This window comes from Arachis ipaensis, chromosome B3 (assembly GCF_059453495.1).
Source record: "Arachis ipaensis isolate K30076 ecotype BB chromosome B3, ASM5945349v1, whole genome shotgun sequence".
Taxonomy (NCBI): domain Eukaryota; kingdom Viridiplantae; phylum Streptophyta; class Magnoliopsida; order Fabales; family Fabaceae; genus Arachis; species Arachis ipaensis.
Window position 1 is genome coordinate 133,582,160 of NC_142438.1, and position 16,285 is coordinate 133,598,444.

Here is a 16,285-nt window from a genome sequence, read left to right on the forward strand (position 1 = left end):
CCCTGCTCCTTGCGTCTGCCTAAAAGGCAATCTTAATCAACTGATCAACCTCGAGTTCAAGCTCGAAAAAGAAATTCTTATTCTTCTCTTTTATTCTTAATAAGTATTTCCCAAATTCTTTTGCATCATCTAGTTTCGAAACATTCCGCACTTCTCTTGTGATGTAATTTCTCACGTCTTTTTCGATAAAATTTAACTCGCGGTGACCTCGGGCTGCTGCGACAAATGATTGGTATGTTTTGCTTGGTCTGATTCCGGCTTCCTCATTATTCTTTATTGTACGACGCACGAACATGCTTAGTTCCCTGTATTGTTTAAGCATCTCTACTTGATTTGGACAGCAGGAATGTGAATGATTCAACACGACCTTCGAAATGATCCAAACACCGATGTTCTTCAATATGTATATATAAATTCTTGCAGGACAATTTAAACCAGTTGAGAGATTTGTCTTCTCGGTCGGAGATATTTTCGATTTTCATTTTCCCTCTCTGCTACATGTAATCAATTGGTTCTTAATTTCATTACCCTTCTTATTTGTGCTCCGAACTCTTGTAGAAAAATCTATAGCTTTCGAATAATCTTTGTAGAATTTTGTAGCATCTTCAAGCATCTTAAAAGTCATCCCAACCTTTGGAACAAACTCCTCATCAACATCTCACAGAAATTGCAAAATACACCCAAAAAAGTGCACAATACACCATATTAAAAGTTAGGATAAACTATAGAATGCAACAACAATTATTCAATAAGCATCAAACAGAAACTAAAACAATTCAACTGTAAAATCTTAAACTATGAACAAACTACATTGTCTAGATTCAAACCACACCTCATAACTTGATTCGAGTAAAAACAATAATACAAGTCACTCTCGTTCAATTGAAAAATCAGAACCTGTGAATACACCTAAAATCTCCTTTATTACACCCAAATATGTTTGATTTATCCCAAAAAATCTGATATAAAATGGACAGCAATTTTCATCAGAACAACTACATTACATTCAATTCAAACAATCAACAATGAACAATAATTTTCACAAGTAAGGTTTACAATATTATTCACCTAGATAATAAAAAACTATTAACGAAAACATTAATTGGAATTCAACCACACCTCAGGCGCCAACGAGTTATAACTCAAATGGCATATTCTCCTCATACTCACCTAAGAGGTTGCAGGTCACTGACAATATATAGTGTTTTATATAATTATACAATCACATCAGTTTAATTAGATCACATAATCAATATAAAAAGTAATTATTTTTATTGGTATAATATTATATAAAATTATTTTTATACTCACCATATATTAAAATTAAATTCTTATAATAATATTATACTAAATAATAAAAAAGCGTATTTAATTTATATTTTGTATCTTGTCTTTGTTTCTATCTCCCAATATCTGTCGGTCTAATGATATATAAGTTTCTACAATTCTAGTGAGGTGAAGTTTTTTGTTTAGTTTGCCAATTTTGGCGGGAAGATACATAAACCCTTGATTTCTAAATTTTATTTAATGCTATTGAAATTTGAAATTGACACAGAAAAATTCGATAGTTTTGTTGTTTTTTGGCCAGAGAGGAAAAGAAAATGGAGAACCCTAGCAACATGAGCAGTGGAAGATTGAACAGAGTCGGTGGGGGAGGGATAGGAATGGAAGATAGCATGTTGGCCATGCTTGATGCCTCCGAAGCTCACGATGCCTTCGATGATCGTAAGATTCGTAACCATCACAGTCAAACTTTCTTTTTTCCCGAATAATTTTTCTGTTTGATTCTTCTTTCCATGTTCACTTGATCCTTCATTGAGTTCGCGCTCACTTAGAAAATCCATGTGTTTAAACTGGGTTTCGGTCATAGAAAAGTTTCTGTGTCTGTTCATTCTTAGGGTTCATAATACATGCAGGGATTGCTTTTCTGGATGCCGTGCGTGCTTCTTCAATTATTCAAAAACACCGAAAGCTTCCCACTGGGTAAGTTGGTTGAAAGTGTAAGGTGTATTTTGTTGTAGTGTGTCTACTTGTGTGTTGAGTTTTATATTTTGTTTTTTTGTTTTGTTTTGTGAAGAAAAATCTTTAGGGCAATCTTCCGTATGCTGAGGACTGGGAAGTCTTTAGAGGTGATAATGGCGAGTTATAAGCTGCTGCTTGATTTAGAAAAGGTATTTGACTGTCACATGATATTCCTGCTTTATATTTGTAGTCCCCAATATAACTGATACTTTCAATTTTGTAAATTCTTTGTGGGTTTAGCACTTCCCTCGTGTGTATTCAACCGGCAATGATAATTCGAAATCATCTGCTAATTCTCCATCAAAATTGGTTGTTGCTGAAGAGGTACAAATGGCTATGAGTCATCTCATCTATTGTTTTCTTTCATTCTAGGTAAATTTAATTCCAAATATAGGATGCTAATTGAACTTACAAATGCAAAATACTTCTTGGTAGGCATGGTCTCCCCTTCTTGTGTTCCAGGATAATGCCAATTCTGTTGGTGAAGAAAGTAAAAAACAGCCTGATCAACCTCTTGAACCCTCTGTGAGTTGGTTTCTTTTTCACTAGTTGTTGTTTTCACTACGTGTAACAGTTTTAACTGTGTTGATGTATTTTATTTTTATCCTAACCTTTCCATGAAAAAAATTATCAACATATTTTCCCGTAACTTCTTTTGAGATGTTTGTATTGCCTACCTGATTCTTTTTATCCAAATTTATGAGAAGCTACTTTTGGATATGCATGTACGAAATTGCAGATGATGAAATAACCAGTGATACATTTTATTGCATAAGTCCGTTGACGTGTTTCATAGAAATGCATGCTAGCTATCTCATTCTGCTCCTTTAATGTGAATAAGTCATATTAATCTGTTGTGTTGCACAATATTTCGTAGCAGGCAGAGATAATTTTGTTGTAGATATAAAATCATTGCAACTAAACGAACTTATTTCTGTTTGTTTTCAACTTAGATTTTTAAAATTTCAGCTTCTCTGAGTTTTCCATGGTGTCTTTCCACTAAATTGCAATTTGATATCGAATTCTTGAGCTCATTTCGCTCTTCATTTTTCTTTACCAACCTTAGAGCTTTCATCATCTGATTGAAGAGCTTGCCGAACTTTCATCTGAGACTGAATTTCAAGCATCAAACATGAAGGTTAGTTCACCAACATTGTATGTTCTGTTCTAGAATATGTGAATACTTGTTTAACGTTGGGTATGTGATAAAATTCCAGCTGGTGCTATTCCATGTAGTCAACTTTTTAGCTATATTTTCCATTTACACAACTCTTCCCTACTGTTTGTGTATATATTTTAAGCTTTAATTCATAATGTTACAAATTAAGTATAATTTTTCATAAAGATAAACGATATTTGCGTTCTATATGTTAAGCTTTTAATTCATAATGTTACAAACTAAGTGCAATTTTTCAACAGGAAATAAAAGTTACTAGTGTTATTTCTCGGTGTAATCACCTTGCAGGCATTGCAGAACATGTTACTCTTTCAATATCTTGTCGTTGTTCTTGAAGGCGATTTTCTACCACGTAACGGTGTGTATGAAGTTGCACTCATCTTTGTTGCAGCCGTACTTTAGCCTACTTTTTATATTCTATGTAATGTTTTCTTGCAGCAACCATGAACTGGAACATGCAGAGGGAGTCTATGCTCAATATTTTACTGGTATTTGTTTATTATTACACCAAAAGCACTGGAGGACTTTATCTACTAAACAATAAAAAATAACCATATTGATCAACATGCTAAGTAAATGAATACCAGTAGTCTTCATTCCATATGTCCTGTTGTTGAGATCTTATTTTCTCTTGATCCATTTCCTTTAGAGATTTGTTTCTTGATCATAGTTGCTTTTGCAGGGATCTAGGAAAATAAACTACAAAAGCATGATGCAGGACTGCTTAATAGTTTTTTGTCAACTATCTCAACTTCAAAATGAACTCAGTAACCATCTAGAGATTCAAAAGAGTACTGAATCTCAGTTATCCAAACACTTTCATACTGCATTATCTTTTGCTTTACATGAAGTAGTGAAGAACACCTGTGTCTCTATGGATAAGTTTTTTGTTATGGTAAGTTTCTGAAAAGATTATGTATTTTGAAGTTCAAACAGCTTATTTTTTTTATTAATATTCTGGATTATTTTAGATTATGGACCTTGATATATCAAGGAAGAAAGCAGATCTTGAAGGCCACACAACAAGAGCAGATGGTCTGAGGTAGTTGTTTCAACTAATTATGTTTCTCTAGGTTCCTTTCAATTGATTTTTCATTTTTACTCAGTGCTCCTGGCTAAAATATGTCTGACATCCTATTTTGGTGCAGAAAACCTTTGATGGACATACTTTTAGATCAACTAGCTTACAGCATAGATACCGTCCCCGTATTTCTTAAGGTTGAGCGTGAATATTGTCTCTCTGCTCCTCTCACCCTTTTTGCAAATAACTGTCTGTACAGGATTGTCCCTTTCCTTTTGAAACATTTTCTTCTAGTTATACTAATCAAGAAGCAAAATAAATCTCACTATATAATATTCACATAGTATTGATGACATGACAGTTATGTTATGGCTAATAGTTCTGTTTTTACTGAGCGTGATTGCAGACCTTCAGTGAACCAAAATGGAAACTGGAAATAGTTGTGCAGTACCTGTGGAAATACATGACTAAGGTAATCAGCAGCTAGATTGTTTGAAAATGTACTTGCTTAACATTATGTATTGTTACTTTTGAAATGGAGCCTCAACGGATAGTAAGCTACAGGTTTCATAATCTCTATTTAATTTTGTTTGTTTTATGCATAATTGCAGCCTTCTGCTCGCACTCGAAAGTCAAATGGCTCTTCTGAGGATGCCACATTTGAAGTGGCTTTGAAATGCTTCTCAAATAAAACTGGCACTAAAAGCATTACTAAAAAAATTGGTCCAGATGTAATGCAGTTCCTTTTGGCTTTTGGTTTTCAGGTACCGGTCTTTATTCAATGAGTCGAAGCACCATATATATTTTTTTGAATGACAAAACTTTTAATAAATCTTTTGAGATAAAAGTACAAAGCTTTAGGAGTTAAACCCTCCTAAAGGTGAACTGAAGAGAAAGAACACAACAATGAAAGGCAAACCAACCTGTTCTGCATATACATAACTTCTTAATCATGGGTGTTGGATGATGACTAATTTGGTATCTTTAAACCTCATGGGACTAAGGACTAGCTAGCGATTTTATCCATTTTTCTAATATGAAGCATTGTCTTTTATGCCCTCTGGAAGTAGAAGTATGTTCTCAACTATCCCAAATAACTGTATGAGGAGCTTCTAAATTAGTTCTTTCTTTTTTTCAATAAAAAAGGGTTTTATTTGCTTTCAGGCGCAATTATCAATACTGTCAGAAGGAAATGCAGAAGGAGGAGTCAGTGCTCTTGCAGACTTGTGTCAGATGTTTATCTCTGCTTTTGAAAGTTTGAGAAGTACAAATGAGTAAGGGCACAATTTCTCAGGACTTTAATCTTACACTATTCTTGCTTGCTTATAGTTGCATTATCTGGGAGATGACTACGTAACAAAACTCTTATTTATTTAGGGTTTAGCTAACATTTGCCAAGGGAACATGTTAAGTTTACAACTTAAGAAAGTTTTTTATTGAAAATATAAAAAATTTAAGTTTCCAATGCATTTGTTTTGCATTCATTAAATGAAAACATTTAAAATTTTCCACCAATGGTAAGCTTATCATGTGCCCTTGGGGCACAAGTTAGCTAAACCCATTTATTTAATGTATAAAAAATGATTGCGAGTGCTAATGGTATGTGAAACCATGTCAATTTGAGTATCCTTCCATGTTGAAGTATTGATATATTTCAAAATTTGATTAAATATCCTATAAAAATCCATTATTTATTTAGTAACCCAAGATCCATAATTTTAGTATCTTGACAATTTTCTGATTTTATCTATCATGGTTTAGATCTATGGAGATTTTCTCGATTGGGAAAGAAGCACTATTTACTGCGGCAACTATTATCTCCATGAAATCATAGGATGGAAATAACTGTCGACTTTATCAAATATTCTGTCCTACAATGTAAGATCAACTCCTTTTGTTACCTTACAGTAATTGCAGGTTTCCTTTTATTTAATTTTTCTTTTGTCTTTACTTTAATCTGATTGGAATTAATCAATTCTCCAAAGTAATTAAGTTGAATCCACCAAGACACGAAGTTACAAATAATAATGTCATCCCAACTATTGCATACATAACTGCACACAAACAATGAATTACTTAAACATGAACTTAATAAAAGATACATTGAAGTCACTTGTCCAGTTATGAATGCAAGAATTGTGTCAGTCCCATCTCCCAATCTTCATGCATGCATGCTGCAGTCTCTTCTCTTCTCTCCATGCTTTTTCCCTCTCTTCACTCCCACCAAACTCAGTCTATCCATGGCAGCTGCAAAAGCTTGAAAAAACTTGTTCTTATCATTTGCAAACTCCTGAACCAAAGGCTTGGTTCTTGGGTCCAAAACCAAAGCCTGGTCGGAAGCTAACAACCCCATCTTCTTCTGCAAGTTACCATAATATGCTTGGTCAAATACAAATGGTGTAGTTGCATCAAATGGGGCAACAATGTCCAAGTTTCCACCATAGTTAGGGCAATACATTCTCAGTGCATTGAGGAGTTTGGGGTCAACGTTTGGGTCTGGTTGACCGTTGCCCTTGTAATTGTATAGCCTTTTCACAAAGTGCTTGCAGTGTGCAAAACCTATTGAGTGGGCACCAGAGAGAGCAACCATGTCTTGTATGGTTAAGCCTTTTGAGTTGAAGAGCTTGATGAGCTGATCAACGGTGTAGTTTGCATGAGGGATGTTGGGTTCCACCCTTGATGCCATTGATATCCTCCCATCCCATCTTCCCTTCTTCACTTGGTAGTATGGTCCCCCTGCCTGTGCCACCAGTTACACAATAAATAGTCATTAATTGTGATGGAAAAATATTATATGCATTATTTTTGTATACACTTCATGTGTATACTTTTTACTTTTTGTATTAAAAGTGAAAAAAGATAAAAAAAAAAAAATTGTTTTTTGTACCATAGAACGAAGGGGTACATATAGTGTATCAAAAAGTGGTACAAATATGATTTCTGAGACCAAGATGTATTATCTGTATTGATTCTTTTCATAGATTTTTCTATTATTAGATATAGTGTATCACTATTTGGAGTCTCATAGTCATAGATGTGTGTTGAGTTCGTGTTAAAGGAAAAGTATATAACATTTTTCATTGTAATTTTTGCGATTCATACCTTTCGATGATAGTGCATTATTGAATATTACCAGTTGGCTTTCTTAAACTCAAGCTGTTACAGTAGTTGTAATTTTTATTAAGACTAATATGTACGTTTAGTTGATTTAGAAAAGGAATTATTTTGTATTCTTAACTAGAAAGGCTGAGCTTTATTCCATTGAAATGGATAGGCTACCATATCGTTTCATTAAATCTAATTAGAAATTTGATTGAACTGACTAGTTGGTTTAGTGATTAGTTCATTAGTTTACGAGTATCAGAGGTTCGAATTTTGTTTTATGCATGTAGTAACTCATTGGTCAAACGATAAATCTTTAAATAGAGTTTAGATTTGTGATGAATTAATCTTTGACTAAACATAAATTGAAATTAAATTATTCAGTACTTTTAAGCACAAGGCTCCAACGTGTATAAATCTGACATCTCATAGACAAGGACAATAGTAAGTTATAATAATTTAGACTCAAGGTTTAAGAAGCTTTGCTTAGTGTGTGTATATATAAAATTTGACTGGAATTCGGGAAGTACAAAATTTATGGATATCATAAAAACAATAATGTTATGTTTATAAAAAAATATTGGTTATTTGTATAAAATATAAATATATAATAATCAATTTAGTAGTTAATTTTTTAACTACACTTTAACATTTTTATGAAACAAACTTAAAGTTGACTCATGCTGCTAAATCTTTGTATATGAAAGTGGTCACCCTGCTCATGTCACTATAAAACTACAGTTAACAATATCGAAAAAAGACATTAGATTCTTATGTATTAACCGTTACCGTTTGTTTATTATTAAGATCAATTTGTCTGTTTCCTAGATATAAATACTAAGAGTGCCTTTAATTTGTATTTTCATTTTCAGAGATTTTTATTTTTCTATTTTCATTTTTTATTTTATTATTTTCCTTATAAAACCTTAAAAATTGAAAACATTTAAAAACAAAAATACAAACCAAACTCATTCTAAGTTACTTTGAATATCCCAAATCTAGGCCAGTCAGTACCAAAATACCTAACCCATTTTGTGTCTTTTCCAGCGGATAAATTAGCTAATCGAAAGAGAATTTTATTCAACATAACTGCTACATTTTTTGTCTTTATTTAGGAAGGAAAAAATGGGCTTTTTCTTTTAGTTTGTCTGGTAAAATAAAATAAAAAGCTGTTCCAAAGCAATGCAACTTTTTCAAATATACATCTATTGTCATAAAAAATGGCAAACACAAAAGCTGCAATATATTCTAGGACTCCTTTTTGTTTTTGTTTACTAAGTTCTGTAAGACCACAATGCTTAAAATTTTAGGTCTATAATTTAATTTTTAACCCTTTTCATTATTAGTATTTCCCAAATTTTCTGTTATTCAATTAGGGGGAACAAGAAGTTTTTCTTTAAAACACTTTTCTTCATAAACGGTTTGGATGTAAATCTACTATGAAAGAAACTAAGAAGCACTTAGAGAAAAGAGAAGAAAATTTCATCATCCATTATATAACCACTATATTGATTTCTCTAATATCAAATAAGCCTATTCTTCATGCCATTTCTATGCAAAATTTTCTTGACCTTATGAAAGAGAATAGTTTGCAAGGTGGCCACACTTGAAGAAAAACAAAGGAAGATTATAGAAGAAGAAAAAAGAATGTAGTAATCAAGTATTTTTATTAACTGAAACTCAGAAATGATTACTTACCAAGTGCACATAATCTCTTGCAGCAATTGCAAGAATGTCTGCACATGAAACTACACCAGGACATTTTCTCTCCACTGCTTCCTTAGCCTTCATCACGGTCTCAAAACCTTCCACTCTCAATTCTCTATTAACCTCTGCATCTTTCTCTGCCAATTCTTTGCTTCCTTGCTTTGATGCTATTAGAATAGATCCATCACACCCCTGCATTCACGGGTTTAAGTCATTTCAATAAAGCATGCAATTATTACATGCATGCAAGCAAGCAAAGCTAAAGCATTTACTTCTACAAAACAATCATGGAAGAAGAGGTTAATGGTGGCAGGTCCAGAAACAGGTGATTCTTTGAATTGTTGGTTGGTGACTGACCCTACAAGCTGTTCTACATTGGGACAAGTTCTTGCATAGTAATCAACTGAGACCTGACGATGGCGGCGGGTGGTGTTGTTGGTAATAATTTTGGCTAAGCATGGTGTAGTAGTTCCAGCTACAATGATGAAGAAAACAAACAAACAAGTGAATTGAGATGAGAAGAAGGAACAAGCAGTAGAATATTTAGGGACAGGCATGACTTTGTTGGAATAATGAAGCAGTTTAGGACAAAGGAAAATAAAAGGGTGTTATTGTGGTTGGAATAATGATAATGATGTTGAAATGTTTTGTTTGTATGGTACAGATTTAAGGGGTTTTAAGGGAATCAAGTCTCGTGAATCTGAGAGAGAAGGGAAACAAGAAGCTGAGTTAGTAGTTGGTGGTTACAAAGCCCCAAAAAAAAAAAAAAAAAGAATTCAGAAAAATCCAAAAGACATCTCCTTGAAGAACATGTTGAGACTTTGAAGGTTTGCCACCTGATAACAGCTTTTCTGACGTTTCTTCTATTTTGTTTATAATCCATAATGGATTTATCATTTATATGTTTGGTCAAATGGAAATTATTTATATAATGTAGGGTCTACATTTCATGGCATCTTGATAGGTGTCTCTGTTTTTTTTCTTTCTTAAATGGTATTTTGATTTAATTTGGATTCCCTAGAATATATAATCTCAGTGACAGTTGATACAATGGAGACAAAAAATCTAGTTTATCAAGGAAAAGTCTAGGGGGCCACAACTTTTGTATTTTCTGGCCAGCACTTAACCATCAAAACAAAAGTGAGTGATTTCCCACCATTAGATGTAATCTCACACTATTAAAAACACTATTGATGGTCAATTGATAGTTACAAAACATCAAAATTGCTGGTCCCCTAGCATTCTTGGTTTATCAATTATCAATGATTATTTGAAAACAGTAAAGTTGAACTATCATTATTAAAATATATGTGGCTTCAAATTTTGATAAAATGTTAAGGAAGAAACTCGTGATGGTGATGAAGAGATTCATTCACGTGTATGAATATATGGAATTGCAGCAGCTCTAGATCGTTAAAAATGTTGGCTATAGATTAAATGGGACTGGCCAATGAATAGATATGAGACATATATTAAGAATAGTTTGGAGTAAACTACAATTTTTTATTTATAAATAAACAAAATTAGTTTTGTATTCACGAAATATGAGTAATTATTATTTTTATTTATAAAAGTTTAGAGTGATAATAAATCTATTTATGAATGAAATTAACATATTTAAATATTTTTATGCATGTAGATTATTTTTTTTAATACAAAGCAAATTTTATTTATTTTCGAATAGATTTGTTAATATTTAAAACTTTTATGGATAAAACTTACTCAATAGTTTAAGTATTATAGTTGAGAGTCACCAAAAAGTGAGAGTAGCAAAATAAAATATTAATATGAAATAGAATGATTAGTGTTCAAAAAACTCTTTTATTGAAGTGTAAAACATTAAGCAAAAAGTCTTTGGTATATTTGTTAAAAATTCATTAAATAAATAGTATATAATATAAGAAATTTATAAATTTAATACCTTAAATCTTTGGATTAGGATGTACTAATGTCAATTTCTTTTTGTAATTTATCACTTATTTATTTAGTTCTTTCCAATAGTTGAGTTCCTCTGGATACTTTATCCAATTTCATAAGTGGATTGGATTTCAAGGACTCAGCAAGGACATAAAGCAAACTAGTAAGGGATGACTATTAACATTTACAAAGGATAAAGGATATTGGTTTTTGCACAACTATTTTGCACTGTAAAAAATGTAATAGAGTTAAACAAATATGTGAGAATAAAATTTTTAATGTACAAAAACATGGTCAAAGGAAAAGGATAACAGAGAGAGTCAGCAGAACCACAAGTTCACAAACAACCACTGAGCATTGAGCACTACCTTTGCATGAATTAATAAATGCATGGCATGTGCACTTAAAGCCTAAACACCCCACTCCTCCTACCACTAGATGAAAAAATGGTTTTCGAATTCACAATTCTTTTTTATATATATTCTGAGTAAATTCACTTATTTTTAATGTTGGGGAATGATATTACAATTTCTATGTTTGATAATACCACTTCGTATATAATTATATATTATTTTTTTATATCGTATATTTGTATGAATTTATTAAAAAAAATAGTAATATTATCAAAATAGAAGTAATTGATAATATTCATTCTCTCTAATATGATATAACATAATAGAATTCAACTAATTTACTAGCGTATCTCAATAAATAGTTAAAGTGTTAGGCCATCATGGGAGAGTTTTCGATATCCAAAAGACTTAAAACCAAATGAAAAAATACATAATGGGTTTCTTGTTGAACCAGTTTGAATTCTCCTTAATCACCAGACCAATGAACTACCAGTTCTGAAATTATTTGTTAGATCACTATAAAAGGTTTAAGACACCCATATTCAATTCAAAACTTTAAAGTATCAAATTAATGAATTTTCCATTTTATAAACTATAAATTCCTCATATTTTTTTATTTTTTTTTTAAAGTGAACGAGATTAATTTTATGTCCTCACACTTGTAATATTATCACCAAAAAAAAAAAATACCATTTGACTTCTGACAAGGAAAAAAAAAGTGCATGTAACGGAACTCTAAATTAATGTAAGTGCTCATAGAATAATTAATCCAGTGCATGTATGTAAATAAGATGACCAAACTGCTGAGTTTGTTTTTTTTATTCCTTTCTGAGGTTCGTCTTAAGTGTTGAAAGCCCTTGTTGTAACCATACTAAAAGCTAGTGGACTGTGGACCATCTTAGCAATATCATTCCTCTTGTATGGTGGGTGGTGCTACTTTTTTCATGACAAGAGTTATTATGACTTATGAGTTATGGTCATTCATTCAGGGACCAAAGTGAAAGTGACACAACTTTTCACTTGGGCTCCACCCCTTTTATTTTTTGGGGTCAGCTTGTTATTAAGAGATGCTTTTTTGTTGTTTTGTTAAATAAGATTATATTGTCTCACAAAAAAAAAAAATTATATTATTGTCACTAGAAATATTTGAGCCTCATTATTAAATCAAGTATATATCTTTTGCATGCTTAGCAGCTTTAATTAAATTCAGTTCAAACTTCTTCCATTTTCATATGATACTTTTGAAAGTTGAAAATGCAAAGTGGTATCATGTTATGTGAAAAGGCAATGCTGAATTAAACATTTTAGCTTGTTATTTTCTATTTTTTTTTACGTAGGAATTATTCATAGTAGAACTAGAAGAAATTCTTTTCTCATCCATAAAAGGACAAGCATTTCTATTCCACACAACGATATCCATCTTGTTTATCTTCTCACTCTTTTTATGTCGCTTTTCTCTTTAACAACCAAAGGTTGGGATGCTCCATGAAATAAACAAGAGACTATACCTAAACAAGCAAAAAATAAAATAAAACAAAATTACACTCAAATTCTTTTCTTATGGTTCTTTCCGAACTCTTTTTTTTTTTTAAATAAACTAATTTTATTGTTAGAGAACTACTAATAATTTAATAGGTAAAATATATTTTTTGTCTTTAAAGTTTAGTAAAAGTTTAAAAAATACCTTTACATTTTATTTTGTTTTAATTTGTCCTAAAAATTTTCGATTTGCATCAAATATGCCTTTGATGGCTAATTTTTCAAAAAATTTAGAACCAATTCAACAACAATTATATAAGAATAACCTTCAATACAAGCAAATCAAACATAATTATCATACATTATTGTTGGATTTGTCTTAAATTTTTTGAAAATTTAGCTGTCGGAGGGTATATTTGATACAAATAAAAAATTTTTGAGACAAAATTAAAATAAAATAAAATTTAAAGATATTTTTAAAATTACTATTAAACTTTAAAGAAAAAAAAAATACTTTACTCTAATTTAATATTATTGGTGATGTTTTCGTTGTCAATAACTGATTTTTTTTTTTTGGTGTAGTGAACAATTGATCTTTGGTCAACATGTATGTTATGCGCAAGCCCATTTGGGGAAAACTTTGGGCTAACTTGGATATAGGCCCAAAATAAGGCTTGAAACGTTTTGTTTTATAAATTTGTTCAACAAATTTAATGAACTCATCATAAGCTATCGCCTACGCCTATCGGCCTCTTACCAAGTTAAGTTCATAAGTCATAACCATCGCTTCTACTAAAATTTTCAAGCTTAACCCCTGAAAACAAAACACTGCCACTGATTCATTCAATTGTCAAATTTGTTCCTTTTTCTCATTTCTGAATTCTACCATGCAAAGGGTATCTTCAACAATCTCAAGGACCATAGCTTCTTTGTCCAAGGCCAGAATCCCGTTTCTGCTTAAACGCACTTTCTTTGCAGCAACTACCCAGAAATCACAGTAGCCGGAGATTCCGGGAGATATCCGGAAATGGGGTTCGGTTGGGTTTTGCAGGACGTCAAAGTTCGCCAGTGGGTTCACTCCTTTGCAGCCAAAGCCCTTGGATTCCATTGTAGATGTTGAAAGATTGAAGGACCGCTATCCTGATGATATTGCTTCTATTTGGGATGATGCAAGTCTTTCATTTTCGGGCTACTTATTACTCAATTACCATGTATCAAATAGTTCTTTATTCCTTCCTTTATGGACTTATATGCATTAAGAGAAGGATCAGATTAAACTCAAAATCCTCTTCTTTGTCTTTGCTGTTTGCTTTTACTATATTTGTTTTTTTATCTTATTATTTTCCCTGGAATTTGTGGAACTTGGTAAAAAAAAAATGCTTTTGCTTGTGCCTAATGTGATATATTGAATAGCTTGAGTTAGCTTTTCTTAGCTTTGATGGAATCATGGAATGCAATTCATCATAAAGCTATTATGTCTCCTTTGAAGAGTTTTGTTTATTTATTTATGATAATATGATTTGGCTTGTTTTATTTTAGTATCACTTGGGAAGAGGTCATATTGGAGCATCCATGAAAGCAAAACTTTATAACCTACTGGAGCATAGAGCTTCAGAATGGTATTATTTTTTCTTTTTTAATTATTTTGGTTGTTATTAAGATAGGTATCACGATATTTGTACCATTCCAAAATTCATGTTCTCACCTCAGCTTTGTTTATCCTTGGCAGCCGATATTTTGTCATTCCTGTTTGGAGAGGAAGTGGTTATACAACAATGTTTGTTCAAGGTTTGATAAAAATTTTATCTCGGTTATCATTTAGTCTAAATTTAATTTATACTTGTGAATCAAAACTGTGTTACAAATCTTTGATGATTTTTAAAAGAGAGTCTGAACAGTTTTGACTTTTGATACATAGGATAAACACTGACCTTGGACCCTTATGTACATCCTAAAAATCTAGGTTATTAGTAGAAGTTCTATAAGCCCAATCTATTCAGATAACTAATGGAAACTTGAATATACCATGCAGTTCAGCTATGTTGATGCAAACGATTTATTTGTTTTGTTGTCTCTATTTGTTTCTCTTCTTCCAATTTGATCTTGAGATGCATATTCATTCTTTTCTTGCAGTGCAGATGCCACACATTCTTTTTACGGGTCTTGAAGATTACAAGGCCAGGGGAACACAAGCAGCCCCTACTTTACTGTGACCTTTTACAAAGAATTTGCTGAGACGAAGGACTTGGTGCTTATCCGTGGGGATGTTGTGTTTACCAGCAAGCTGATTGACTCTGAGGTGGAATGGCTAATAGAAACTGTTCAGTCTTTCTATTTGAATGATGCGAGGTGCAAACTGGTTGAGAGGTTCAACAAAGAAACACATGATTTTGAGTTTAAGGATGTCTTGCAAGCGTTGAACATGCCGATTCTGTGACCACTTTTAATTGGACAAATACTAAATTGCTGCAACAAGCAAAGAAGAAGGGTTGATTGGAGCAAGGACATTGAAGTTGCAAATGAACCTGTTTATCGAGATGTCTGTCTGCAGCCTATGGTGAAGGGAGACACAAAATGGAAATTACTCATGGCAAGGTTAGAGGAGATATTTCTTCATTTTTTATTTGTTAAAATCTTGCATTCAAATACTTTTATGTGTTTCCTTCTGGTGCAAGGAAGGGACTAGAAGTTAACTTTCAATTATATATATATCCCCAAATGTAGTCTTGTTTCTTTCTTGCTTGCTGAAACATTACTTACCCAGTTACCAATAAAGTACAATGAAGGATGTGTGAAACTAGAAAAATATCAATACTATTTATGAACATTGATCTATTTTCTTGATTGTTAATTCTACAAATAACATTTAAGAAAATACAATATGAATAGCAAGGGAAAAATAAAGCTAAGCTTTGCATTACATTCAGAGTATGATCTTCATGGAAATCACTGCATTATCATATCACGTTATTCCAAATCTTCTCAAAAACCTCTTGATACATGACACTTTTAGTACTATCTCATGCATTTTTGTTCTTGTCTAAAATTAATATCTCAAGGCTAGCTTTGGATTTTACTCTTGATATAGCAACATAGAGTTGTCCATAAGTGAAAACATACTTTGACAAAAACAAACCGGCATGAGAGAGTGGTTGCCCTTGACTTTTATAAATGATCATGGCAAAACAAAGTTCAATAGGAAATTGTCTTCTCTGAAACTGGATCAGATGAGATTAAATTCATTCGAGGAATGAAAACTTTCTCACCAATATGCTGTCTTGTAATAACAATAGCACTTATGATATTATGTCTCAATTCACTAACAACTAATCTTGTAGCATGATTAGAACTCCGTTTTTCAAAACTTATTTATGATTTGGAGTTCAAGAACATTTCATTTCATTTAAGAATTCAATAGTTATCCACTTAGCTTCAATGCCAACATCTTGATCTGTCACATAAAATGGGTCCGAACTTAAATACTCTTTCTCCTCTGAAGGAATTTGC

At 32.0% G+C, this 16,285-nt stretch overlaps 2 protein-coding genes and 1 pseudogene across 4 annotated transcripts; 2 read left to right on the plus strand and 1 right to left on the minus strand.

Annotated features, from left to right (window-relative positions):
• The first annotated feature begins 1,375 nt into the window (after positions 1-1,375).
• Positions 1,376-9,167, plus strand: LOC107631179 (negative regulator of systemic acquired resistance SNI1). 2 transcript variants are annotated; one of them, XM_021119511.2, is made up of 16 exons: positions 1,376-1,725; positions 1,917-1,983; positions 2,078-2,171; positions 2,263-2,346; positions 2,458-2,547; positions 3,089-3,160; positions 3,488-3,557; positions 3,638-3,687; positions 3,882-4,094; positions 4,171-4,241; positions 4,348-4,417; positions 4,627-4,692; positions 4,832-4,984; positions 5,385-5,494; positions 5,982-6,098; positions 9,044-9,167. In XM_021119511.2, the coding sequence occupies exons 1-15, from the start codon at positions 1,602-1,604 to the stop codon at positions 6,052-6,054; spliced, it is 1,407 nt and encodes a 468-aa protein (XP_020975170.1). In that variant the 5' UTR covers positions 1,376-1,601; the 3' UTR covers positions 6,055-6,098; positions 9,044-9,167. The 2 variants fall into 2 exon arrangements, with proteins under 2 accessions (XP_020975170.1, XP_088366185.1); XM_088510059.1 differs by lacking the exon at positions 9,044-9,167 and having other exon boundaries at positions 1,385-1,455; positions 1,569-1,725; positions 5,982-6,168.
• LOC107631180 (Peroxidase superfamily protein) lies at positions 6,149-9,735 on the minus strand. Its single transcript, XM_016334536.3, has 3 exons — positions 9,302-9,735; positions 9,021-9,221; positions 6,149-6,960 (listed from the first exon to the last, which is right to left on the minus strand). The coding sequence occupies exons 1-3, from the start codon at positions 9,584-9,586 to the stop codon at positions 6,382-6,384; spliced, it is 1,065 nt and encodes a 354-aa protein (XP_016190022.1). The 5' UTR covers positions 9,587-9,735; the 3' UTR covers positions 6,149-6,381.
• A 3,782-nt stretch (positions 9,736-13,517) lies between these two features.
• Positions 13,518-15,629, plus strand: LOC107633724 (uncharacterized; annotated as a pseudogene). Its single transcript, XR_015907149.1, has 4 exons — positions 13,518-13,947; positions 14,318-14,397; positions 14,508-14,566; positions 14,912-15,629. The product of XR_015907149.1 is annotated as an uncharacterized LOC107633724 (transcript).
• Positions 15,630-16,285: the final 656 nt, after the last annotated feature.

Coding starts and splice junctions, on each gene's coding strand:
- LOC107631179 (XM_021119511.2), top strand. CDS start 1,602: ATGGAGAACCCTAGCAACATGAGCAGTGGAAGATTGAACAGAGTCGGT. Junction 4,242..4,347: donor ACAAGAGCAGATGGTCTGAG/GTAGTTGTTTCA, acceptor ATTTTGGTGCAG/AAAACCTTTGATGGACATAC. Junction 4,418..4,626: donor CCGTCCCCGTATTTCTTAAG/GTTGAGCGTGAA, acceptor GCGTGATTGCAG/ACCTTCAGTGAACCAAAATG.
- LOC107631180 (XM_016334536.3), bottom strand. CDS start 9,586: ATGCCTGTCCCTAAATATTCTACTGCTTGTTCCTTCTTCTCATCTCAA. Junction 9,222..9,301: donor TCCATGATTGTTTTGTAGAA/GTAAATGCTTTA, acceptor CCGTGAATGCAG/GGGTGTGATGGATCTATTCT. Junction 6,961..9,020: donor CAAGAGATTATGTGCACTTG/GTAAGTAATCAT, acceptor CTGGTGGCACAG/GCAGGGGGACCATACTACCA.